Source organism: Macaca nemestrina, chromosome 15 (assembly GCF_043159975.1).
Source record: "Macaca nemestrina isolate mMacNem1 chromosome 15, mMacNem.hap1, whole genome shotgun sequence".
In the NCBI taxonomy this organism is placed as follows: Eukaryota; Metazoa; Chordata; class Mammalia; order Primates; family Cercopithecidae; genus Macaca; species Macaca nemestrina.
In genome coordinates, this window is record NC_092139.1 from 56,223,293 (window position 1) to 56,250,909 (window position 27,617).

Sequence of the window (27,617 nt, forward strand, 5' to 3'; positions counted from 1 at the left end):
TGAAACCGGGTATAACACTTTAATATAGATTTGTGGAACTCTGGCCCTTGCAGCCAGAATACACATTTATAAGCCATAAATAAAGCACGCAGAAACCATAAATTAATCAGACCCGAGACCTGGATTTCACCGTGTCAAGATTGGGAATGCATTTCTTTTCTTTTTCTTGGTCATTTACGACAGACCCTTACATTATATTTTTCCTGTTTTTAAACAATAGTACAACCCTCTGGTTCTGTTAAAACTACATGGTTTTACACCGAGTCACTCACAAAAGTTTTTTTTCTTTTTTTTTTTTTTTAAGTAAGACTTCCCTGCAACAACAGCAATGGAGGAGAACAACAACAACAACAAAAAATCAGAATCTGCAGGTGCTTGAAGAAGCAGGAGTCTTTACACAGTAGTGGCAACCGGAGGCTTTTTTTTTTTTTTTTTTTTTTTTGATTTTATATTCTTTCCCGTTTTCCTCGTTATATAGAACGTGGGGTATCAAGTGTGACCCTCTGTTTGGGACAAAAGGGCTGCAGCGGGTGAGGGGAGACTGCTGTCTTGGGGGTGTTGGGGTGGGGTTGTTATTGATTTCTTCTCCCTTTCGTCTCTGCAACACCGTCTCCCCAAAGTCTCGACCCCCACTTGCTCTCTCGCTTATCCTGGATCCGGGTTGCCAGAGTCATCCGGGCCTGAAGCCATGGTCTTCTTAAGAGGAGTTCATAATGGGCCGGGAGTACACCCCCTGGTAGTAAGAGGTATCTGCGGCCAGGGGCGAAGCGTCCAGGCCCGTTTTGTTCGTGACCGGGCCCATGGCCAAGCTGCCAGGCATGGGGGAACCGTAGCCGGGGTAGTGCATCACCTGTTCGTAGGCCTTGAGGTCCATTTTGTGGGGTTGGTGGTGGTGGTGGCTGTGGTGGTGCTGCTGCTCCGAGGACATGAGGTTGTTGATGGAGAACGGGTGGTTGAAGGCGTAGTGGTGCTCCGGCTTCAGGTGGGCCTCAGGTGGCAGGCCTGGGTGGTGGGGCGGGCCCAGCAGGTGGGCCGCGGCCTGCTGCTGCTGCCCGGGAGAGGGCGCCGGCTCTGGGGGGCTCAGTGCTGCAGCAGGCGTCCCCTTCATCTCTCCCAGGCCCCCTCGCTTGTGCTCCTGGCACGGGGAGGCGCTCGAGTGAGGCGACTCGGTGCCAGCCGGAGTCTCGGAGGCCGGCCCGGCGGCCTCCCCGAGTTGAGCCTGCGGGGCCTGGGCCCCGGCGGCCGCCTTCTTGCCGCTGCCCGCGGCACCTGCGGCCTCCTTCAGCGCCAGCTGCTTCTCGCACTTGAAGCGCTTCTGGCGGCGCAGGTAGCAGCCGTTCTCGAACATGTTGCCCGAGTCAGGGTGCAGGGTCCAGAAGGAGCCCTTGCCGGGCTTGTCCGGAGAGCGGGGCACCTTCAGGAAGCAGTCGTTGAAGGAGAGCGAGTGGCGAATGGAGTTCTGCCAGCGCTGCTGGTTCTGCCGGTAGAAGGGGAAGAGGTCCATGATCCACTGGTAGATCTCGCTCAGTGTCAGCATCTTGTTGGGGCTCTGCTGGATGGCCATGGTGATGAGCGAGATGTACGAGTAGGGAGGCTTTGCGTGCGTGTAGCTGCGCCGGTAGGTCTTGGGGTCGCGCGCGCGGCTCAGGCCCGCCTGCCCGTACATGGGGCTCATGGAGTTCATGTTGGCGTAGGGGGCCAGGCCGCCCATGGCCCCGGCCGCCTGCCCCCCGAGCGGGCTCAGGCTGGGACTCAAGTGCGGCCCCATGCCCGCCACGCCGGCCGCCCCGGCCGAGGCGCCCATGCCCGCCATGGCGCCCGCGCCGGGGGACATGCCCGCCAGGGACGGGCTCATGCCTGTGCCGACGTACGACGACATGTTCATGGAGCCCGCGCTCATGTTGCCCGAGCCGCTGCCCATGGCGGCCGCGGACATGCTCATGTACGTGTTCATGCCGTTCATCCCCAGGCCGGCGTTCATGTTGCTCACGGAGGAGTAGCCCTGCGGACAGAGCCCCGGGAGGGAGGCGACAGCGTTAGCACCGCGGCTCGAGGGTGCCCAGATCTCCCACCCACCGCCCAGGCCTCCGCCTCCGAGGAGGCCTCCGGGGAGCCCTTTCCTCCCTTGTGGCCCAGTTTCCGGACTCCTTGTCTGTTTCATCCAGGGAGAGCCATGATCGATCACCCTTGGGAAGGTGGAGAGCGGATTGCTGCTTGGGTATGTGGCCCGTTCCTAGCCCTTCTCCACCTCGCCCAGATTCTAGAACAGGGGTCCCATGGAGTACTCCCAAACCAGAACCCCAAATGCATTTCCCTGCCCCAGAGTCTCCCCAAACTCTCCTACCAGCATACTGAGCTGGCGCCGAGGCCCGAAGTCCCCGGACGCCACCTTCGGTCGCAGCAAACAACCTGCGGGACACCTCGCGGGGCGCCTCAGGCTGCCTCCAGTGAAGACTGTCCCTGATCCCCTCTGTCTGGTCTCCCTCCCGGGACCCCCTCCCTTGTTCCAGGGAATCCGAAAGGCAGCGCCTGTGCGGAGTGCGGGGGCTGCCGGAGGCACTGAATGGGGCAATAGGGAAGGAACCGAGACCTAAACTACACGCGGCTGAGCTTTGCAGGCACAAACTTTCTTTCTCTTTGTCCACTAGTCTTTGACTCTGCCTCCACTTCAGCCCCCAACTCCTACCCATCTTCTCCTCCTCAGCTCCCCACCCCCTCGCCGGTCGACCTCCCACCCCTCCCCAGCCGCGCGCTGCCAAACATAACTCTGTTAGGATAGTGCGTGGCTCGGCCACGAAGAGGATTTGGAGGCGCCGCAAGTCAATATTTGATCACAAAGTTAATATTATCTCAAGGCTAACAGTGTGTCGTATAAAAAAGAGACCCATTTGATTCCAAGGAGGGCGGAAAAGGCGGCTGCCCAGAAAGGCTGGGGTTGTGGGGCGGGGGTGGGGGGGTGTCAGTGAGGGAAGCGGTCCTGAGGTTGGGGAAGGAGCGAGCGCCGCCGCTCCACTTCCCCCTGGAAAAGACGAGCGCTTACCTCGGGCTCGGCATAGTAGCTGCTCCAGTCGGACGGCTCGTGCCCTTCCATCTTCACCGCTCCCAGCATACTGGAAGCCGAGTGCATGGCAGTTTAAAATTTAACAGCCACAACAAACGACCAGTAATCACCCCCCACCCCCACCCTCTTTTAAAAAAAGTCAGCCAAGGCACCGTCCCCTCCTCCCTCCCTCTCTCGCTCTCCCTCTCCCTGGGCTCCACTCCCTCTCTCTCCCTGGGCCGGCCGGAGGCGGTAGTTGGAAGTGGGCGGGAGTGGGGGGGGCGAGGAGCGGAGGAGGCCCCGGCCAGCGCCCCGCGGCAGGGAGCGCCCGCCGCCGCCGCCGCGCTCACGGGCTGCCGGGTGGCGGCTGAGGTTGGCAGTGCAGAGCTGCCCCGAGGCGGCGGGAAGCGCGCGGCGCGGGGGCTGGTTGGGGGGGGTGGGGTGGGGAGGAGGAGGAGGAGGAAGGAGGAGGAGGAGGTGGTGGTGGTGGTGTAGGAGGAGGAGGAGGAGGAGGAGGTGTGGACCGCGGAGCCGACAAGTGCCGCAGTGACGTGGGCGGCTGGTGATATAGCGAGGCGCGCTGGCGCGGGCCTCCAATCCCCAGACCCGGGGCAGCCCATTTGAATAATCAGCTCACACCTAGGTGAGAGGGAGCCGCAGCCGGCGCTCCGCACCTGCCCCTCCGCGCCTGCCGCCCGCCCCACCGCCGCGGCGCCCCGCACTCCTGGGCAGGCCAGGGGAGCGGGCCGGGCGGGCGATCGGGCACACGGGATCCCTGGTCGAGCCCCCTTTCCTCCCGGGTCTACGGCGAGTCCCCTGAGGAAGGAGGGACCTGGGAGGAGACCACCCTCGGGGGCGGCTCTGGCCTCAGGCCCCCGCCCCGTTCCATCGCGCCTTGGCGCCCGGTGCGCCTGTCGGAGCGCGAGTCCGGCCTCAGTGCCCCGCAGATCCCTATGAAAGCCGGATTTATTTATGCCGGGTTTCTTCGCTCTCAGTGCTCATTCTCTGTCAAAACAGCAAGCCCATGACAGCCAATTTGCAAAGTGCTGTCCTATTTAGAAAAACTGTGTACACACCTTTAACTCGCCCGCCGCTGCTCCTGCGAGGCCCCTCCTTGTTAGAGTTCAGACCCGGAACGGCCTCGGGAGACGCGCCGGGCGCACGGTCCGGCCGCCTGGGCTCTCGGCCTCCTCAGAGCCCGGCAGCCAGCGACCCGCAGTGGGGCGGCCGGAGCCTGGTGCAAGCAGCCCCTCCAGCAGCGGCCGACGGTTGGGAGGCTGAGATAGGTCTCTGATATTCAGGCCGGCGTGTTTCAAGGTTACTTTTCAGTCACAACCGAGGTGCCCACAGCATTTCGTAACTAAAACAAACAGGGCAGGAGGTGGGGAGGGAGGGGTAAGGAGGGAAGAATCCAGGAATCAATGATGGGGCATATGGAGTTGACTTCAAGAGGGTCCTGTCCTCTCTGTCTTCCAGAGGGACTGCTTTATAAAAATTGGAAACTCCAGAAATCGTATACTTTTATTTCCCCTGCAGCTCTTGGGTTCAAAAATTGTCTTCTGTTCTGGGTTAGCCTGTGAGCCCAGTTTTGAAGTGGGGGGATATTGCAGGTGTTTGGATGTGGAGTTTCTTTCTTGGTTCTGAAAAACTGGCTGGGCCTTGGGGATCCAGCCCTGTACCCACACCCTCAGACACAGAGAACGCATAGGAAATAGTGGGCATCCAGCCCACCTGTCCAAAATTGGGGGCGATGGTGGCAGAAGACAGACGACATGGCAGACACGGAGCTTCGCATTGAAGCTTGAGTAAGGGTGAGGCTGGAAGGCAAGAGAGCAGGGAGCAGTAGGCACAGGGGAACCACCTCCCCAACCCGAGGACTCTCAGGTCCGCAGGGTTTGGGCCACAGGAGGAAGCCGCCAGCAGCACCCTTTGCTGCTGAAATGCAGATAGTTTGGACAATTCATAATGAGGACATTAATAAGCCCGCTGAGCCAGGATTCTCCCCCAAATTCAAGGTCTGCATCTCCGCGGAAGCCGTGCCCATCGGTCCCCAGAGTGCTGAAGGCTCCCACGAGGGGCAGGTCAGCCCGGTGCGCCAGGGAAGGGGCTTGATGGTGTGTACGGCTACGTAGTGAACGTGGAGGTGTGCGCAGAGGAGTCAGAGGGGCTAGATCCCTAGCATTTCCCACGGGATCCCACCTAGTGCGTGCATGGGAGCAACTTCATCACTCCACCGAGGGCAGGGAAAGAGAAGTACGCATTGGAGCTCAAAGAATGAGCAATTTTTCAAAAGCTTTCTCCACAGGCCAGGGCAGATACACACACACACACACACACACACACACACACACACACACACCCCAAAACTCAATGTTATGTTTGACCTAGTCTGTGCGTGTGCTGTATGAGAGTGTGAGCTTATGTGGGTGCCCACTCCCCTTTCTATTTTTGCTCCTGGTTGAAAATTTGGTCCCAGAAATTATTCCAGGAACAGAAGGAGCGAGCTGGAGAGCCGCAGGAGGAGGGGGTGCTACCCTTCCAAGGAGCTGACTTTGCAAGCCCCCACCTCCACCCCAGCTCTATCGGTGGCCGCGGTCAGGGACACCAGAGAGCGCTCGGCGGGGCTTCCACAGTGACAGGGTGCCCCCTGTCGGCCGCCAGGCCCGCGGGACCGACCCAAGTCCTCATTTACCCCCGCGATCCCAACCCGGCAGCTCCGGCACTCAAGCACCTTCTCCCCCGCTCTCCCAGTCGCTCCGAAAATACCTTCTGGGGGACTCGGCCTTTTTGGACCCCCAACCCCTAAGTTCTGCGCGAACCCAAACCGGCCTCCTGCACCCTGGCGAGGTTCTGGGAGCTCCGGTAGGGTAGGGCTGGGTGACGCCGCCTAGAGTCTTGGAGCAGTCACTCCCGCACCCTCCCGGCACGCCCACCCCATGGGAATGCGAGCGGGGTCTACGGTTAGCTTTAGCTTTAGGCAGCGGCGAGCGGGACACCAACGGGCTGCGAAGGAAGCAGGGACGTTCAGACAGCCTGGGGTTCTCATTCCCTTCCAGCTCAGCGGTCTTTGGAGCTCCTCCTTCCCGGAGCTCCGATTTCTTTTTTTTTTTTTTTTTTTTTTTTTTTTTTTTTTTTTTTTGAGACGGAGTCTCGCTCTGCCGCCCAGGCTGAAGTGCGGTGGCCGGATCTCAGCTCACTGCAACGGAGCTCCGATTTCTTAAGGGTTATCCAGAGTTCTGGCTCAGGCTTGAATGCTGAAGATTGCTCCCGGAGATTCTCTCCAGAAAAAAGTTCGCGGGGACCTAGGGCTGTAGATGTTTCTCCCGATCCCTCTTTAGTCTACCCTCACGTAGGGCTGAGACCTACAAAGCCCTTTCCTTTTCATTTTGTTAGGTCACCGCCGGCTTCTATAATAAAAAGCTGCTTTATAACTGAGGACTGTGTTTGGGGTTAGCACGCTATTTTTATTTTGGATGTTGCCTCAATGGCGAAGTCATAAGACTCGAGTTCAAATCCGGGCCTCCTCTGCTCTCCCTGGGAAGAAAACACCCAGGCCATCCAGGTCTTCTAGACCTTCATCTTGCTGGAACAATCCTGCGTTCCCCTAGCAAAAGTCCTTCCTAGAGCTCTCTTTGTCACATGAAACTAACCAGTGCAGAAGGGGTATCACTGAACAGAACTCAATTTTCCTAAGTGAGAACCCATTAAATACCTAAGGAGAAAAACAATAAAGGTCCCATTAATACTCCAATTCCTAAAACCTTTCAGAGAATAAATACTCAGGCAAGGCCTTGCTCAAAGTTCCCTAAGGTGTTTAGAGCAACATAAGGCAGATATGTAGGCAAGATGAAGGCAGAGGGGATGGAAAAGTGACAACACAGTCTTGGGAAAATATGCATTTTTACTTTCATATAAGCTTTTTAATTGATAAAAAAGCAGATGACCAAACACCCCTTATTCATTCTATGGATGAATCTCAAGTCTCAATAAAGAAAAGGCATATCATGTGTCAAGGATTATAATCAACATTTAACTTTTTGGGGGTGGGTTGTTATTTCTGAAATGTACTAAAAAATCAGCCGGGCGCGGTGGCTCATGCCTGTAATCCCAGCACTTTGGGAGGCCAAGGTGGGCGGATCACCTTAGGTCAGGAGTTCAAGACCAGCCTGACCAACATGGTGAAAACCCGTCTTTACTAAAAATACAAAACCCGTCTTTACTAAAAATTCAAAATTTGCAGGACATGGTGGCTCATGCCTGTAATCCCAGCTACTTTGGAGGCTGAGGCAGGAGAATCACTTGAACCCGGGAGGCAGATGTTCCAGTGAGCTGAGATCGTGCCATTGCACTCCAGTCTGGGCAACAAGAGCAAAACTCCATCTCAAAAAAAAAAAAAAAAAAATCAGACCATCAGAATTTGTCTACTTGGCACTGAGCACACCTTCAAACACTTATGTTGGTTTTCATGGTTCTTGGATGGTCAAAACACCAGTTGTTTATGGAGAGGGCAATTGAAAAGGTCATTAGCTAAGAACACCTTATCAGAGGGTATTTATGTAAAAGAATAAAAAAAATTCAACATGTTGCAGCCGTCAGCAAAAGCTCAGGAAAATGCTGATAAAGGGGGAGGCAAGGTGCAACATTTTAAGTTAAATACTCTGTGCACCTGCGTGCAATCTATCTCTCCACCACAAGATCCACAGGAAAAGATGAAACATACATTTTTTAAATGACAAAATAAAATGAATTAAATAAATAAGATGTTAGTTACCTTGATTTTGTTTGGGTGGTAGAATTATATCTTCAATCTATTTTTTTTTGCAGTATGGGTTGTATCGTTTTATATCATTACTTTATTATTACATTCTCTTTTACTATTTTATGGTGAAATATGTAATAAGGATATTGGACCTGATGTTAAGGAAACTTTGGCAAACTAACTTGTGCAAATATTCATTCAGTTATCCTTGAAAGGAGATCAGAGAAGCCACCATACAAACTGCCGACAGGTTTGAGTTCTGCAAAACAAGCCATTATTATTTTGTCTTACTGGTATCAGGGGATGAACTGTGATCTTCCCTGAGTTGAGAGAGGAGGAGAAGAAATATTCGTGTCAACCACAGGTATTGACTTACCAGGGTGGTTTCTGCGCATTGTTTAGGGGAAGGAGACAGACTCTGTCTTCTGGGTGGGGTGGCTTTAAGATGGGTCTGGCACACAGAGCTCTTGCTTTATGCATGTAGAATTTGATCGTTGTGCCGAAGTTTGGGTTTCAGTTACGGATTGTCCATCTTTTATGGGATTTCTCAGTGGATGGATTGAGCAGTTGCAGATTCCACTGCCATCTGTGTAGGTCTGTGAAGAAAGCCAGTGCTCTGCCCATGCTGGGTCAGGGTTTGACAAATATTTCTGGTATATACTTGACATCCTGTTCACCATTCTTGCGTTTTTAGCACATTTCTGGTATGTGGGACTATTATAGCAGGTAATTAAAATAATTGGAAGAGATAAAAATAAAAAATGACAACTTTGAGTAGCAATAACAACATGCCAACATGAGTGAGAATAAACTCTTTGAGGGATGCTTAAATTAGACGCATCTGCATTTGTGGCCCTGGGAGCTTTTTCATACGTTTGGATGTTATTCTTGGGAGAAATCTCAGTTATTCCTGCCCAACAGGAAAGCAGTAAGCTTTATGAAGGACAGGAGTCATGGGGCGTCAGTCACAGACTACCTGGAGAATCCAAACCCAGGCATTCTTTCTTAGGAACCCTCTGTGTTACACAGGGGGGTAATTTAGAAGGGTTCCATTAGTCCTATGAGCTGCCGATTACTTAGCTGGATAAACAAATGCACTTTCAACAAGTATGAAATAATGAAGCATATGAGAGACATGGAGATCAGAAAGAAGCCACTAAGTCCTGGGTTTCCTGGCTGATGCTTAGGAAGCAGTTGTTTGCTTCTCGTTTCCATCTCAAATGGTACACAGGCGCTGAATCAACACAAAAGAGCTATATATAACTTGCTGTAATATTAAGCAACGACAAGGATGGGGAGTTTATATGTTTTGGATTCATTCAGCAAATATTTAATGAGCACTTACTATATTCCAGATGGTGGACAAATAGGCAAAGCCATGGGCTTCTAAAGACTAAGTCTGTTTTCCTCTTTTACTTCCTCTTTTACTTCCTCCAGAGGCTGCCACAGGTCCCAGCCTCTTTATTTTCAAGGCTTCTTCCAATCATGACCCTGGAATTTCCAAGTGCTAAAATCCTATTCTAAAGGGAAAATTATACATTTCACCATTCTAAAATAGTCTGGCTGCTGGCAGAGATGGACGAAAACCCAAGACGAAATGCCTGTTTTGACCTGGAATCAATAGGAAAACCAAGGGCTCAGCTATCAGGGAAACAAGCAGCCCTGCGGCAGCCCAATTCTGTCCTGTTGCCATTGGCAATTCCTCTACAATATCAGTTTCCTATCAAAGGGATAACTAGGGGTTTCTGGCTTCCAGGAGGAAGAAGGATGAAGGTGGCCAGAGGTGCTGCTGTACTTGGTGGGTGCTGCTTGGGAGCCTCGTCCTGTGTCAAACATAGCTCCTAATGCTTTGTAATACCTGCATCTGCATTATTTAGCTCTTTGTTAATTTTATTCCCAAGAGTAATTCCAGAGGAAGGATTGTAGAGTTCTCTGCAAAAAGGAGAGCTTCAAGGAGGAGTACCATATGACAGCAACAGTGACCCACCGGGACTGGGCCAATGAACCAGGATTGGGATGGCCCCTCACACCCTTATGTGCATAGGACTCCCTTGACGATCTTGTTAAAATGCAGATTCTGATTCCGCAGGGAGGGGCTTGAGTTCTGCATTCCTAACAAGCTTCCAAGGGATGCTGATACTGTCAGTCTGGTCCACTGACCACAGGTGGAATAGCACAGCTTTAAAGACCTGTTTCTCTCATGGATCCTGTAGTCTGTCCCTAGCTGGGTGGTGATATGTGACTTGATAAAATGAGAAGTACAGGTGCCTTTTCAGCTTCTGCAGGTTCCCTAGCACATCTATGTCCTTCCCCTCTCAGCTGCTGTGAGCCGCACCGTCTCTTCTCACAGCCACAGTTCATGGCCCCCAGCCCACAGAAGTCAGAATTTGTCCGTGCAGCCCAAGCAATGTAGGGGTCCTCCCGCAAAGCAGAATTGCCCACCCCCCATGCCCCCTATGGTGCATTGTTAGCTCACCCCACACTCCCCCTCCTATGCTGTGTTTTCCGGAGACAGGGACCTCCCTGGTTGACTGGGTAGGAAAGGGGACCTGTGGCAATTATCAGTTCACAATGTGGAAACGTCATTTTTAAAGTATATATATAAAAAGACCAGACTGAGTAGTGTCAGCTGCAACCTCACTGCATCAGCAAACACTCACTAAGACTCTTTTAACTTTTCTCCTTAAGGAAGAGGCCCCAGAGAACACAGACTGATCGTGCTCAGTTGCCCACCTCTGGGGCTGGGCTGGTCCTGAAGGCCATGCAGGGCTTCCTACTCAAAAGAAAAAAGGGATAGGACTGACCTCTCCCAAACATACCCCTGAACCTCTTCCTTGATCCAAATATGCATTTAAGAAAAAAAATAGAAAGATCAAAAAGAAGGGAAAGTGAGGAAGAAATTCCTGCTTATTGAGTTTCAAATGAGATTTTCATGGTCCTCCTGGAAAAGACTTGAGTCTCTTGTGATGGCAACTGGAAGTGGGAATTCTCCTCCACAAAATTGGGACTGACATTGAGTTGGCACTACCTACCCATGCATGATAAAATAACATTATTAGGAAAAATTAAAACTGAACCCATAGACTTCACAGCTAACCCCTCTGTTAAGAAATACAACTGTTCTCCTTAGTGTACCACTCAATTTTTTCCCAACATATATAACAGAAAATGCTCAGCAATTAAAATTTGTGTCTCAAAGAAGAGATGAATTTTACAAATTGGGCCATTCCCTTAATGCTTATTTCATTTGCAATATGCATTCATAATTAGTGATAAGACAATTTTTCCTTTTGGGGAAATTTGAAGGAAGCATACATTCTGTAAAGGCTCCTTTCTTTCACATACGAACTGCGAAAAGAGAGGAAAATATTTCTTTCTGTGGGCAAATTTTTAAAATCCTACCATATTTATAAAGGCACATAAATAATTAACGTAGAAACACTAAAAAATTTAGACCAAGAATTAATCAATGTGTGCTTTTAAGGCAATGTGGATTGCGGATAATAAAACTGGTGAAAAATTACACTAAGCGGCTTTGAGATTCCTGGATGGAACCGGATATAACATGCAAACTTATTTTTCAATTGTCCCTTTCACACCTGGCTACTAAATCACCCCATAGGTTGCCTCTTTTAGTCTGGAAGATTGGAATATGTGATGCTGCTTGAGAATGAATTATACTATGCTGTATGAAAAATTATGATGTAAGTGACACGTAATATTCTCCGGAGGAGTCTACTTGAATAGTCTATACCTTTCAACAGTTTAGGAGTTTAGATGCGCCCTTTAAGTGTGAAATCTGGCAAATTCATTCTCTAATTCTTCAAAATAAACTGCTAAGTAGATGCTAATGTTGAGAAACATGGATCAGGGACCCTTGGGATGGGAGCTCTCTGATCTGACACCCACTACTACCATTCTTATAGTTAAGGAGAAAAGAAAAGAGACTATTTTGTCTCTACTCACCTGTTTTCTTTCATTCTTTTCTCCCTCTTAACATATTAAATTTAGAAATACAGAATTCTTTCTTCATGTACGTTACCCAAGAGTTTCCTCTACCTACCCTCCTCCAAATAACTGAGCTCTCAAAGACTAGAGAGAAGTCAGGGTAGAGGCTAATATTTTCTCCAGACTTGATGATTCATGCAAACCTTTTACATGAGGGAGCTCACTCTGTTTTGGGGGAAACTGGGGTGAGAGACATTGATGGCTCATCCAACCCTTCTGATCACAACCTAGGCCCTCTGACCCAAATCTTGACCTGTTTTCATTTTATAACTTCTTTTTTTCCCAAAAGGCATTCCTTTAGTGAGATGGAGAAATTATCAGAAACCTGGGAGAAAAGAAAATACTCAGAGGTAAAGTTTCCAGGTTATTGGAATAGTGTGCATTCATACATGTGTGTATGCATATATGTGTATATATTTAATGTGTGTATGTGCACAGTTTATCTACAACATACCCAAGATCTTATTGCTAGTGAAATATAGTTAAACAATAACCCAACTTTATTACAGAGTATCATCTAGCTATTATAAGCAGTGATATCTCTATGAAATAATATAAAAAGTGTGATGATTTTATAATGAAGAGCTAAATAGTTGCAGGATATGAGTAATTTGATTTAAGTTTTATAAAAACGAACCCTGATTCTGTCACTGCATGGAAAACGGTTGAAGTTTACACATCAAACTATTAATAATGATACACCTAGAGAGCGGGACTTAGGAGGATTGTGAGAGGATTTCCACATTTTACTTTATATCTTCCTTACATTGTACAATAATCTCTTTTGTTTTTGTTGTAAAATAATTATAAACAAACACTGAGAAGTGCGGTCTTGGCCACCAGCTAGCTGACATGCTGCACATAAATATTTCTAGTTCTTATTAATCAAAACATATGCTTTTCTGCATCGTCTTTTAGAGAAAATGAGCAGGCCCCCTCTCCTGCAGGAAAATAGTTCCTATTTATAAGAGGAGAAATGAAATTGGGAACACCCACAGGCCAGGAGAAGTTAGGTAGGAAAAAGAAACCACTAAGACTTAATAAATCTGACTTAATTTAAAAAAGAAAAGTGGTTGTCACGGGGCAGACCTAAAGAACCAGTTAGTACTTAAATTGCTGTGGCTCTTAATTGCTTATGGTCCTCAGGAAGTGAAAGGATTGAAATGCAGGCTCTATGTGGCTTCACTTAATTAATATTTATGACTGCAGAAGAAAATTAAATAAGGCAAACGGTGTAATTTTAAACAGCCTGTGGTCATGGTTAGCAGGACTCACAACAAATTCAGAAGCAAGAAATGCAAGCACACTCTGGGCATGCGTGGCTTCAGTTTTCATTTTTTATGCCGAGTGATGCCTCCAATACCATCTTGGAACATTACGGTGATCGTTTTCACTTATCATGCATGTTTCTTTGTCTTTGTGATTGGTTGTCTGAAGGAAGAGTTTCTTTTTCTGGGGGTGGAGAGATAGAGGGATGCACAAAGATGTTAGCTTTGGAAGCATCTATAATTTCTCAGGAATGTTTTTAGGATGTATATCTGCCATTTACTGACTTTTTTGCATGGTTTGATGATTTGAGTTTTTCCATTTCGGGAGCAGAGAGTTGATGCGATAGCATCAGTTCCTGTAGTGAGGAATCTGGACTATAAGTCTGTGTGATAATCAGTGTTTATCGAATGGATGGATGGGTAGACGTGTGAGTGGATAGATGGGTGGATGGGAGAATAGAGTGTAGATTCTATGTTACTTGTATTTAAAAACCCAGTTTACCTGTGAACACTGGTTTCGGAGAGATAGAATCAGATAATAACAAATCCTAGACGGAAGATTTTCAGACTTCCATTTGTGACCCATTAATGTATGTGACAGCAATTTACTTCATTACAAGTTTTGGAAAAGAAATTAATGGAATAAAAGTTCTCAGTGCATCTCACATAGTAAACAGAGTCTTGGAAAACCTCTGTTTCTGTTATAAATGTGTGTGTATCTGCATCAGGATGGAAAATGCATTCCTTACTCTGGGTTCTCACCTAGAAAGCCTGAGTGACAGTATACATGGGGGGCTGAGGGCCCATTAGCTCTCCTTGCAAGGAAGCTTCAGTTTTCTCATCTGGAAAAGGGGGATAATAGCAGAAGTCACCTCTTCAGACTAAGTAAAGATGACATGAGTGGAGGCTCATGGTGATGGCTTAGCCAGCGTCTGGCATATTGAGAACAGTTAATCAATGTTTGGTTATTTTTCTTTTCTCTCCTGTATCCTCTGCAGCTTCTCAGCATTACAGCTGAGAAAGGTCTCAACATTTTACACAGAGAGATGCATTATACCATGTTTTATAATTTATCCTCTCAACTCTTACTTAAAACAGCCCTCTTAAAAAAATAAACACATTTGCTCAAAATGACACCACACATTTGAAAAGATTATTTCTCATCTCTATACATGATATAGTAGCTGTGCTGAGCTCTGGGCTGAAGACTGCTCCAGAATTAGAAAACATGTCCTACCCACTTGTGATTCTCCCCAGCCAAGAGCCAGACCTTGTCTTCAAATCCATGGCTTTCCCTTCGTTTGAAGGTTAAAGTCAGCATTTCATTTTTACGGCTAATAACTGTTACTGTTAATAACTCCCAACTTTTCCATTCTTCCATTTTTTTTTTCTAAACTCTTTACTACATGCTAACACTGCCTCCCTTTGTTCTCTGCCCTCTTCCTGAGGTCGCTTGGTCCTAGAAGCCTCAGCTTCCAAATGTTTTCGCAACTTCCCCTTTACCCTCCCCAGTTACATGCTGTTCACCATTCCACTTTCTGATTTCCTTTTCTGTTCCTTTAATGGTCTCTGCACTTCCCCTCCTTTCCCATCTGTAAAGCCATCTTTCATCCAAGTGATGTTCTCCAGGTGACAGGAATCTGGCAGAAGCCTCCTCCATCCGTCTTTCTAGAGGGACCCTCAGTTGCCAGAGCGAGTCTGACACCCCTCTTCCATGCCGGGCTGCTTCAGGCCAGCCCGGTGGGGGAACTACTCTGGGGGTGGAACCATTGTCAAGTTTCACCCATCAGCTATAAAAAAGTCACTTGGATTCATTGCAGGTAACCAAGAAAGTCATACTGTTTAAGCTCACCAACATAGTTACATAGTTCATAAAAAAAATATTGCTCCCTTTCCCAAGGGACTTTCTGAGTTGACGAGTGGGAGCAGAGGTCCCCATGATCAACAGCTGGTTTGCTCGTTGCTGGGAAACACAGAAGACAGGTTGGTCACCAGACAGGGGAGGCAGAGCCCAGGGCTGCAGTGCACACGGGTGGGTGTTCAGAAGGAAAATGCACTTTTTTTATATATATACTTTAGGTTCTAGGGTACATGTGCACAACATGCAGGTTTGTTACATATGTATACATGTGCCATGTTGGTGTGCTACACCCATTAACTCATCATTTACACTAGGTGTATCTCCTAATGCTATCCCTCTCTCCTCCCCTAACCCCATAATAGGCCTCAGTGTATGATGTTCCCCTTCCTGTGTCCAAGTGTTCTCATTGTTCAGTTCCCACCTATGAGTGAGAACATGCGGTGTTTGGTTTTCTGTTCTTGCGATAGTTTGCTCAGAATGATGGTTTCCAGCTTCATCCATGTCTCTACAAAGGACATGAACTCATCCTTTTTTATGGCTGCCTAGTATTCCATGGTGTATATGTGCCACATTTTCTTAATCCAGTCTGTCATTGATGGACATTTGGGTTGGTTCCAAGTCTTTGATATTGTAAATGATGCTGCAATAAACATACGTGTGCATGTGTCTTTATAGCAGCATGATTTATAATCCTTTGGGTATATACCGAGTAATGGGATGGCTGGGTCAAATGATATTTCTAGTTCTAGATCCTTGAGGAATCACCACACTGTTTTCCACAATGGTTGAACTAGTTTACAGTCCCACCAACAGTGTAAAAGTGTTCCTATTTCTCCACATCCTCTCCAGCACCTGTTTTTTCCTGACTTTTTAATGATTGCCATTCTAACTGGTGTGAGATGGTATCTCATTGTGGTTTTGATTTGCATTTCTCTGATGGCCAGTGATGCTGAGCATTTTTTCATGTGTCTGTTGTTTGCATAAATGTCTTCTTTTGAGAAGTGTCTATTCACATCCTTTGCCCACTTTCTGATGCGGTTGTTTGTTTTTTTCTTGTAAATTTGCTTGAGTTCTTTGTAGATTCTGGATATTAACCCTTTGTCAGATGAGTAAATTGCAAAAATTTTCTCCCATTCTGTAGGTTGCCTGTTCACTCTGATGGTAGTTTCTTTTGCTGAGGAGAATGCACTTCTTAACTTTCCAATAGCATTACTCATTGTTTTCTTTTCCTTAAACAGTACTTTAACTCACTTATCAGATTTCAAGTTGCTTTTCCACACAAAAGTATGACTTGAGGTCTTCCCAGGTTCACACGTATAGAATGACCTCTTCTTTTTAACTGCAGTGCAGTGTGTATATTCCATAGTTCTTTAGTCAGTCTATTACTATTGGTGTCTCAGATGAGTTCCCCAGAAGCAGAGCCTGAGGAGAGGACTCCTGTGCATGAGAATTACCAAGTCAGTGTGCTTCCCAGAGAGGTCTATAAGAGAGTGGGAAAGGCAGGGAAGCCCAGTATGGGCCATCTCAGGCCATGCCTGGCAGAGAGGAGCTTCAGACTGGTCATGAAGGGGACTCAGGTGTGTGAGTAAGGCTCACTGCTGCACCCATCATTGGTTTAAGGGCCCTCCTGGGGGCAGGGGTCTCACACATCCAGGCACATGAAGCTGTCTATGAGAGTATACCAGGTGGCTCTGGGCCCCCAAGGGCAGTCTATGATGAAGAGCTGCAGGTGCAGAAACTTGCTGAAAGCCCCACAGCAGATGGCCCTCTCCTTTTCAATTTCAGCCACAGTTGTGACAGGGGTGTGACCTAATGTTGGCCTTAGCTCTTATTTAAAGGTGTGTTTGTTTGTTTCCCAGAGAAGCTCAGCCAAGATTCATTTGACAAATATCAAATCTCTAGGATGTCCCATGAGCTCGCATCACAGCTCATGAGGCAGCATGAATGTCCTCCGGGAGTTCACATGGCTGGGAGTAGACCAGAAATAGGTATGATCACAACAAAATTCATTATTGCAGCAGCAGGACTGTGTACCCCTGAGATAATAGCAATTCACTCTCCCTTGGCTGGAAGGGAGGGGTGCTTCTTGCCTGAGGGGCTGATATTTAAGCCAAACACTGGAGAAAAAGAAAGAGTTTGCCAGGCTGAAAGTGACACAGGGCTCCTGGAGTTGGGGTTGGGGGGCAATGCCAGCACAAAGACAGGGCAACTGGGCAGTGGGTGTTAGGGCAGGAGCTTCCTGGGAAGGGCAGCAAGAACAGCTCGGAGAAGAGAGAAAATTGGTCTGAGGAGCTTTCAGGCTAGGGAGTTTGGCCTCTTCTCTCGGGCATGGAGAGTCACAGAGTGTTCCAAGCAGGAGAGAAATGCCCAGGATGGGTTTGCAATAGCTCCTCTCTCAGTAAGGTGGAGGGAAGTGAGATTGAAACCAGGATCATTACTCAGTGGAAACTGAAGTGTCACTGGGCTTGTGGGTCTGCTGCTGAGAGGACAGACCACAAGCTGCCTTCAACTGTCAGCCCTTTCAGGGGTCAACTCAACTGCAGAGAGCAGTTCTCTTGAGGTCATGGTCTTTTCTAGGGTGGCCCAAATCCAGTCCTGATGGATGAGAGGCTACAAGGGTCTGGCCATCTCAGCCAAACTCAGACAGCTCTGAGAACTATACTAGCTCTGGAGCTCACCATACGGTTGGGCCAAGGTTGCTTTGCGGACCAGATTCTCCCTCTGCTCACTCCTGCCTTCTTTCCATCTCCCCAACCCCTGCCAATTGATCCCACTGACTGTAAACATACCTCATGCTAAACTCCAACTGAGAGGCTGCCTTTTTGGAGCCCAGCTGAGACAACCACTCAGGAGGTTGTAGCACTAACTCCGGTAGAGAGGATGGGTGTGGGAACATCTCTTCCAGTTTCTGCACACATTGGACACAGCTCAGTTCTGGAAGGAGAGATATACCTCTCTGGTAGATCAGGCCTCTGATGATTTCTCCAGACTCCAAACCCACACAGACAGGATAGTGTCAGGTAAAATGAAAACTTAAAACCTGGGCTCAAAAGTTCTGTGTCTTAGTTTTGGCTCTCTCAGAAATCCACCCTGATGCAAAGATTTGAGTGCAAGCAGGATATTTGGCCAGGAAATGCTGGAAGGGGAGTGAGGAGGTGAGAGAGGAAAGGGAAGGCAGCCAGGCAGGGGCCTGCCATCAGGTGGGTTACTACTGTGGACACTGGTGCTTAACTCTGCTGGGACCTCTGGGAGCCAGAGTAGAATATGTGCCTCAGAGTTGTCCCTTGCAAGGGTAGGAGAGCTGAGGTATTTATGCACCAACTCCTGTCAGTCACTGACTGATAGTGGCTGCTCAGGTGTCTTAATTCTCCAGGTACTTCCAGTCCTTTGTGGGTAGGATAGAGTTCTGCTGCTAGAAATTACCCTGAAGCACAAAGGTGCAGATGCTGGCAGGTGGAAGGTAGGCATGGGGGATATATCGGGGCTCGGATATTATCTAAGTTTTAGTCTCCATTTCCTAATGGCAAGAGCTTAGAGGCCTCATCCATGCAGAGCTTCAGCTCTTTAGTCATCAAACAAGGATAATGATACCTGTGTTTTAATTTTTGTGAGGTTTAAATTTGAATAATATCCTTAAGAATAGTTGAAGGGAGAGATCAGTGGACATATAATGTTAATCACATTTCCTGAACCCCCAAACTGCATTCTCAAGTGTGGAGATGCCACGAGTCCCCTTCAACTCATTGAAATCAGAATCAACTTGACCGGGCCTGATGGTTCACGCCTGTAATCCCAGCACTTTGAGAGGCCAAGGCGGGCGGATCACGAGGTCAAGAGATCGAGACCATCCTGGCTAACACGGTAAAACCCCGTCTCTACTAAAAATACAAAAAATTAGCCTGGCGTGGTGGCTGGCACCTGTACTCCCAGCTACTTGGGAGGCTGAGGCAGGAGAATGGCGTGAACCCAGGAGGCAGAGCTTGCAGTGAGCCGAGATCATGCCACTGCACTCCAGCCTGGGTGACAGAGCGAGATTCTGTCTCAAAAAAATAAATAAATAAAATAAAAGGTAGAATCAACTTTTCAAACTTGAATCTTCAGAGTCATGGGTGGTGAGTCACCGGCATTCATCAAAAGTGATATTCTGCCAATGACCTCTGGACCTATTCAATGAGGTATCAGAAAGATATCTCAGCATTCAGAAACGTTACTGCCCCATTTTTTAGGGATAACATTTAGGAACAGTGAGGTCAGTGCCACCTGGAGGATCAGTAGCTGAATGTGGGATGGAGAACCCTTCTTCCTCCCTCAAGATGCTCACTGAGACCAAGGCCTTTTTTTTTTTTTTTTTTTTTTTTTTTTAAGATGGAGTTTTTCTCTGTCGCCTAGGCTGGAGTGCAGTGGCAAGATCTTGGCTCACTGCAACCTCCACCTCTTAGGTTCAAATGATTCTCTTGCCTCAGTCTCTCGAGTAGCTGGGATTATAGGTGTGCCACAATGCCTGGTTAATTATTTATTCACTTATTTATTTATTATTATTATCTTTTGAGATGGAGTTTAACTCTTGTTGCCCAGGCTGGAGGCAATAGCACGATCTTGGCTCACCACAACCTCTGACTCCTGGGTTCAAGCAATTCTTCTGCCTCAGCTTCCCGAGTAGCTGAGATTACAGACATGCGCCACCACACTCGGCTAATTTTTTTTGGGTTTTTAGTAGAGACGGGATTTCCCCATGTTGGTCAGGCTGATCTCAAACTCCCAACCTCAGGTGATCTGCCCACCTCGGCCTCCCAAAGTGCTGGTATTACAGGCATGAGCCATTGCACCCAGCACCTAATATTTGTGTTTTTAGTAGAGATGGAGTTTCACTCATTATGTTGGCCAGGATGGTCTCAAACTTTTGACCTCAGGTGATCTGCCTGCCTTGGCCTCCCAAAGTGCTGGGATTATAGGTATGAGCCATCGTGCCTGGCCAAGGCTTTTTTTTAACTTAATTTAATTTTATTATTATTATCATTACTTGAAGGAGGCAGATGGAAATGCCCAGTTTGAACAGAAACTTTCTAGAACTATGCATTTCCAATGCTCAGTGGTGAAAGAGTCAGCTAGAGTATTGAGTAATGGTGAACTGTGTTCCCTATTAAATAGAAGGTAAATGATTGCCCTGCTTTGAGTTTCCTGATGTGGTGATTCACTTGCAGCGAATAGGGACTCCTGATAAGATACTACCATCACGGAAAATCTTCAAGGAAAGGCTGCATATCTAGCTCTTCCCTGAACACCAGAGGCAAGAAAGGGGACTATCAGGTATAGTCCCCTTCAGGGGCACAAATAGACTGCAGAGGAAAGCGCTTATAATTTGAGCAGAAGCACTTTTGTGCAAAATACCAGGACTGTGATAATTCCCACCATGTGTGAGAAGAGTCGTCCAGTTTTCAGGGCCATTGCTACAAAGTGCTGGTGGAATTTCTCCTGTCCTTGTAAGAACTCTCACTCCTGAGTCTCAGATTTACTTTTAACCAAAAGCCTTTGATTTGATCCCCATGAGGTTAATGGGACCTTAAATCCATCACCAGACTCTTCAGAATTTATCTGGAGATTCCACCCTCTCTGCATTTTTATCACCGTCCCAATGGCCTTTTCTATAATAGACTTTTATGTTCTAGACATTAATCATTTTAATTTTTAAAAATAGATAACATTTGAAGTACTACTTCCCCTTTCCTAAGCTTCTTTCGGACAGCACTGAGTAAGTAAAGCCTTAACTATGCCCTCTCGTTGAAAAAAAAAAACCCCATTCATAAACCTAATATGTTTCAGACTTTATGATCTGAGCATAAAAAGAGCTGAGCCTTTGATTCATATTCTGTTCCATCACGAGTACAGCGGTACTGAAGGGATTTGCATATTTAAAGGAGTGTTCAGAACAACCCACATAATGAATTCTGAAGGGTCTTCACAGAGGAATTGCTATTCATCTCCACCATTGATGTCTGTGGCGGGGTCTGCGTTCTCTGGGGACGTTGAGTGGATGACAGTGCTCAGCAGCAGCCAGTCATAAGGCATCTGAGCAGAGGCCTCCATCTTGCTTGGACTTGGGAGGGTAGAGAGGGTAGATGGCATAGCTTGCAGGCTGCACCAGCTGGTGGACAGGTGGTGTTTGCAGGTGTTGAGAGATGGCTGGTGAAGTTGGTTCCTCCCCTTAAACAATTTGTTACAGAGAACCCCCTTTCCTAGGAGTTCAAAACCCAAAGGGATCCAATTTCCTGATTTTAAGTCTGCAATTGCATGGATCATCACATTTTCTTGTGAGAAAAAATGTGAAGGTAACTACCTTTGGCCACCAGATTGGTAGGAAGCTCTACATTACAATGTTCCAAGGTCTGTCTTTATTAAAACTGCAGCATATCCCAAGTACCTAGAAGGGTTATGGTTGGGTTTACTTAAAATTTGACAAGAAAAGGTGAAGGCACACCAGTCCTGCACATTGAATGCACTGTTTCTCAAAGGGTTGTGTGAGAAGGAGCTGGGACTGGGCTGGGAAAAAGCTCAGCTTTGCTTTAGCTTGGTCTTACTCATCAACATCACCTTTTCCTTGCAACTGTGTCAACACAGTGGGCAGGACCTTCTCTGTTAGTCACTACCTTTGATGTTTGTGGAGCTCTGCTTCCCTATCCCCAAGGGTCTCTTGTCAGCCTCCTGCCAGGCATTCTTTTTCCTCAGGGTTCTGTTAGTAATTGCTCCTCCCTGAGACTTCTCATCTAGCCTAACAGGTGGTCTAAACCAACAGTATTCACTGGTTGAAGAGAGAAATTGATGGATGGTAGTGGGAAAGAACATGACTTTTAGACTCAAGACCTTGATTTGAGTCTGATTCTGTCACTTATGAACTGAGTAGCATTGGGCAGGTACTTAACCTCCCTACGCCTCAGTTTCTTCGCCTTCCTCAAACAAGATCATGCTTTCTCCTTCCTCCAGGCATCATGGAGATCAGACCTGCAATGTACATGGTGGTGACTCAGAATGGGCCTGCTGTAGATACTAACCAGTATCCAGAACACTCAATAGGGTTTCTCTGTATGTTGGCTATTTCATGGTGTAGAGTAGCTGAATGATTCTTCACTTGGTTTGGAAGTGGTCTGACTTACACCACATGCTGTGTGGTGCCTGAGAAGCTCCCTTAGGGAGGATCATGAAACAGATGTCATCCACGGCAGCTACAGGCCTTGCCTTGAAACTCCGGAGCACTCACCTGTGCCGCCAGATGCCTGCTCCAGGAGGAGAAAAGGGTGCCAAGGGTGTATTTATTTTGAGGGTGGTTAATATTTCCTCCAGTAAAACTGGATCCTTAACTAGTTGTTGTCATCAACATCATCATTATATGAAGGAAAATCCTAACATTTTAAGTTGATATCTTAGAGGGCAATCATTTTCTCCCGCAGAAAATGCTGAGTTACACAGAAGATGAATTGCTCTAACTCAAGGAAAGCATTTCTTTTCTTCTTCTTCTTCTTTTTTTTTTTTTCTTTTAGTGGTTATTTCTAAAGAAAGAGAAACAAGCTTACTCTAGGCATTCTCCTTCTCAACAGCTTGGGAAAGACATTGGACATAGACTCAAATGACCCAGCTTTGCCCCAGCTCTGTCTCTTGGCAGCTAGGTGACTCTGAGCGAATTGGTTAATTTTACTGAGGCTCAGAAGCTTAACCTTTTAAAATAGAGTGAACACATTCGGCTGTCCAGAGACTGTAAAGCTGGCATGAGATCAGGAAAGGGTAGGAGCTTTGCCAGGCTCTGGTTGTCCCACAGCTTGGGGGCCATGGACACAGGGAAGTGCATGCTGAACAGGTCTCAGAACTCATCTCAAAAACCATAAACCTTTCTGGATGTGGAAAGGGTTTGGTTCTTCCCAGGGATTTGGTTCTTGCAGAGATACACATCTGCTAATGATGAATAGGAGAACAAATTTTTATTTTTGAAAATATTAAACCAGTGCCTTTGTCGCCTCATCAGCCATATTCTCTTTCAACCCATCCACTATAAAAGTGAAAGGGAATCCATTAGGGACAGGTTGAGTTTTTCCTAGATCAGTGCATTAGTGCCCAGGAGCCACCCAGAGGTCTTATTACACATTCTGAATCAGAAGGTCTGGAGTGAGGAGGGGAGAACTGAGAGTCAGCATTTTTTATAAGCCCCCAGGCGATGCTAATCTCCTATTCCAGGGGCCACTCTTTGAGAGTCTAAGGCTAAGAACAAAATGCCTTTGACTTACTTTGAGGTTTAGTTTTCTCCTTCTTGAGCCCACAGCAGAGAAATAATCTTAAAACTAGGTTTTGGGGAAAGAGAAAAAAATTTTAAACTCCCACTTCCTCCCTTACATATCCAGAATGAGGACTGACAGACTCAGACCCTAGAGGTTTTCCATGAACCATGGCAAGGGGAAGTTACAGGAGGCCATGTGAAAGCATGCATGCAACAAGAAGCAGATAGGAACATCTCCCTGATTTCTGAGAGGGGGGCCAGAGGAAGAAGGAGAGGAGTAGTTGGGGCCCAGGCCAACCTTCCTTAGGGCCGATCTCAGGAAAAGGGAAGGTGTGGAAACATCTAGGAGGTGTTTTGTGAGACTCCAGAGACACTTGAACACATGCTCCTGGTTCCCTCCCCAGCACGACTCCCCAACACGGCAGCTCTACAACAGCAAGGACGGTCATGGGTTTGGGATGCGGGGCTTTGACACTGTGTGTTGAGTCTTCCTCACGTCCTCCATGGTGAGGAAGAGAGCCGGGCATTGCTATGAGTGCTGTGGCGGTGAGTGCAGTCCCTGAGGGATGAGGCCATTGTGCCTGTTGTGGGTTGCATCCACAGTCCCCCCAAAGTGAGAGGGACCCTCCCCCCAGTAGTCCTGAACCAGGCCCATGCTCGACAGACACTTCAGCAAAGGGAGCTCACATAGTTGCCCCCAAAGAACCAGACCGAACCGGCACTCTGCAGTGGCACCAGAAGATAATGTCTCAACCAGGGGAGAGGAGATGCCTTTTACCTGGGAGCCACAAATACAGGAGCTCTGCATAGGGACCAGGCCTCCCTAACACTTGAAGGGACATAAGCATTTCCTGGAGGCACCTTGAAGAGGCACAAGAAGGATAAACAGCTGTAGTGGAAGGTGGCTTTAGAATAGATAGGCTAAGAGGCTGACCGATGTGGCTTACACAGAGGAGGCTGTTTCTCTCCACAAGCCAGCTTGTGCAGCCTCCCCCAGGCATTAGAGGGAAAAAAGTGGGAGGAACTTCAAAGCCGAGTCCGATTATAGGAAATAAAGAACTCATTTGTTCTTGGCACGTGGGAACAGTGGTGTGGAATGTCAGTCCTGCTATAGTACCATTTAATCAAGACACAAATAAAACTAAATCTTACCATGCTAAAATAAAATTATTTAATTCATATGCTTTATACTATGTATTTTACCTAATAACCATGACAGTAAATGAGATATTTATCGTCTTTTAAAACCGAACATTGTGTTACACATATTTCCATATATTGTCTAGATTTCTTACTCTTTATTTTGGTATATTCAACCTTGTTAACATTTAGTGTGAAAAATGGCAAATATGTGTTTATGCGTGAATGTGTATATGCACTTTGTGTGTGTGATATATATGCTGTTATGTGCTGAGTTGTGTCCACCTAAAATTTATATGTTAAAGTCCTAACCCCCAGTACCCAAAAAGGTGACTATATTTGGAGATAGATAGAATCTTCAAAGAGGTAACTAAGTTTAAATGAGGTCATTTAATGGATGGGGCCTATTTAATATTAGGATGCAGACACACACAGAGAGAAGAACATGTAAGACGTCTATCTGCAAGCCAAGGAGAGAGGCTTCACAAGAAAGCAACCCTGCTGACACCTTGATCACAGACTTGTGGCCTCCAGAATGGTAAGAAAATAAATTTCTGTTGTTTAAACCTCCCAGGCTATGGTACTTTGTTATGGCAGCCCTGGCAATTGAATACAGAGAGTAATATACCTGTTAGACATACATGTCAATGTTCCCTTTGCAGGAAGTGATGAACTCAGCAGTAATTTGATAAGAGATGGCTTAGAATATGGTACATTCTTGCCGACTCATATGATGAATATTGATTGGGGCCCTTCTGTGGATGAGCCGTGGTGCACATGATCTGTTCCCTCACACATACACCTATAAATTCACCCAACACATGGCGGTTCGGGATGCCAGATGAGAGGCAAGCAAATTGCTTTTGAGAGGGGAAGCTCAGCGAAGTGGCATTTAAGCTGGGTTTGGATGGGAGAGACAGAAGAACATCCCATTTGGAAGGAATGCAGGAGAAATAATACGGAGCAGAGATGTAGACATGTTCTGGAAATAGTGACCGAATAGTAGGGTGGGAACATGGGCAGAGCATAAGGGGAAGGTGAGAGATGGTCAGGGAGGTCAGGGACTGGCCAGATTGTGCTGGACCTTGAAAGCCAGGCCCAAAATCCTGGATTCTTTTTTAATAGGAAATGAGGAGTAATGGAATTTTTCAAAGCTTTGAAGTCACATGATTAAAGTGGTGGATTAACCTGCCAGAAACATCTAGAATGTAGAGCGAGGTTGCACTGGAAATAGGAAAATAGATGGACTTTGCAGTAATCCAGATGCAAGGCAACTGAGAAGGGGGCAGGAATGGGTGGCGTCCAGGAGCCGGAGAAGAGAGGATGCTTGGGACCTGGCAGCTTCCTTTTCATCTCTAGGTAAATTAAATACTTTCCCATAGTTTGGCGCCCTTCATGGTGCTGCTACCTGCCAGGCTTTGGAGAGTGAAAAGCTGGAGGTTTCTGCCTTTTCTGTGGCTGCCCAGGACAAACCTCTTTGGTTCTGCTGAATGAGCATCATTAGCATATTTATACTAGAACTCAGTTCCAGATAGCAGCACTTGAGAATCAAGATAGAGAGTGTTATTGTTAGTGGGAAATCAGTGGGTCAGTAGAAGAGCTAGAATAGTGAGTGACAATTGTCTTGCTGGTTACTCTCAGCATTGGCACAAAGGGATGTGGTGTTGGGCTAACTGAATTTGCACTCAAAGATTTTGTCCTCCCACTGGCTGAAGTTCCACTGCACAGAGATTATGCTTTGGGTCATGTGACTCTTGTGAGGTGAATGCCCTCTATGAGGAACGAGAACTAAGACTGCAGGACTGGCTGGGATAAGGCCTTGGACGTGGTGTCTACCTGGTTCTAGCCCCTTGAGATGGATCCATCTATTCCATATTAGCCTGTTCAAACAGGGCCTCCAGCATGCTGTCTTGGCTGTCTTGGATTTCTGTGTTTCTTACTCTAACATTCTAATTTCTTGATGAAGATTTTGGTGGCTACAAATTGCTGCTCTTCCTCTAGGCACTGGAATGGATGGGTGTCCTGGTTTGGATTTTCTAGTTCAGCCCTAAAGAAGATTTCTGCTAAGGAAGAAGGCTTTGCCTGGAGTTTCTGGTGCTGGTAAGTGTCTTGGGCCCACGCTTGAACTAATGGGTTCAACTTTATCCCCTGGCCACAGGTATAAACTCAAGAGTGAACTCTTTATGTAAGCCACAGGGGCTGCAGGTATTAGAAAAACAGCTGTAGTACTCTTCTGAAAAGTCATCTCTGCTCTCCCTTCCTGAAGGTGGTGGAAGAAACGTATAATCATGAGAGCTGCTGGGATCCATTTGCAACCCTGCATGATGCTGACCACACAGAAAGAAGACGAGAAAAACAGAATCCAGAGGCCTTGACGTTCTTACTGGGCCCCAGTATCAAACAAACTCAAAACCTTCCCTACCTCTGGACTTCCAGTTATGTGATCCCTGAAAGGCATCCACATGTGACCTTTCCCAGTAAGACTTTAGTTAGGTTGGCTAAAGTGTTAGCAAAGTCTAATCTTGTTGGCAGAAAAAAAAAATTGCCTTTTACTATGTTTGTACCTTTTAAAGACCTCATAGCCCAGCAGACTGCATAAATGCTGGTGAATTTCTTTCAAACCATTGTCAAATAAAACATCCCATCTCCAATTAGCAGAATGTCTCCATTCTGAAAGTCCAGGAGCCTTCTTTATTTTTTTATTCTAAAAATATCTATACCAGGATTGCAATAATTATGAGGATTACTAACAAGAAAAACTCCTGAAACTTTTGAGACTGGGATTTGCATTTGCAAAATGATTTGCAACCAGACCTGCCAGGTAGCACTTCACGGAAATCAAAAAGTGGGTTTTGAATATCTAGATTATATTTTTTGGCATCCAAATTCATAGTAAAATCATCTTTCTAGCTGTCTGCAGTAGATGTGGCTAAACTCTCAGAACAGCTTCCACAAGTGCTGAATAACTTTTGATAAAAGTCGATGTAGCTGGAACACAGTCACATTTGATTGACTTACCTTAATTCTCTAAATCAGCTTATTGCTCAAACAGCTCCTCAATTCGGGTGTCCCCGTGCTGCGGCCACCTTCTCTAGTTGCCAGAGCCCGCTCCTCCACCCTAAATAACTGCGACTGCGGCAGAGGCGTTTGGGTTGGTTTAAGATGGCAGTATATCCCCCTGTTTCTTCATTCAGGATTTCTTTCCTTCAAAGGAGACTTTGTGTTTCCCAAGTTTCCTTCTTCTGCTTGTATGAATCTAAAATGAATCTGAACTAAAAGTA

At 47.1% G+C, this 27,617-nt stretch overlaps 1 protein-coding gene and 2 long non-coding RNA genes across 4 annotated transcripts; 1 reads left to right on the forward strand and 2 right to left on the reverse strand.

The window, feature by feature from the left end:
* Positions 1-4,333, reverse strand: LOC105486774 (forkhead box A2). 2 transcript variants are annotated; one of them, XM_011749832.3, is made up of 3 exons: positions 4,117-4,333; positions 3,041-3,110; positions 1-2,002 (listed from the first exon to the last, which is right to left on the reverse strand). In XM_011749832.3, the coding sequence occupies exons 2-3, from the start codon at positions 3,107-3,109 to the stop codon at positions 698-700; spliced, it is 1,374 nt and encodes a 457-aa protein (XP_011748134.1). In that variant the 5' UTR covers position 3,110; positions 4,117-4,333; the 3' UTR covers positions 1-697. The 2 variants fall into 2 exon arrangements, with proteins under 2 accessions (XP_011748134.1, XP_011748133.1); XM_011749831.3 differs by lacking the exon at positions 4,117-4,333 and having other exon boundaries at positions 3,041-3,421.
* Positions 2,140-26,917, forward strand: LOC139358522 (uncharacterized). Its single transcript, XR_011613625.1, has 4 exons — positions 2,140-2,218; positions 24,755-24,874; positions 26,338-26,436; positions 26,603-26,917. It is a non-coding gene; the product is annotated as an uncharacterized lncRNA (long non-coding RNA).
* On the reverse strand, positions 6,484-27,526 carry LOC139358523 (uncharacterized). The gene is made up of 3 exons (XR_011613626.1): positions 27,355-27,526; positions 8,176-8,395; positions 6,484-6,752 (listed from the first exon to the last, which is right to left on the reverse strand). It is a non-coding gene; the product is annotated as an uncharacterized lncRNA (long non-coding RNA).
* Between the last annotated feature and the right edge of the window lie 91 nt (positions 27,527-27,617).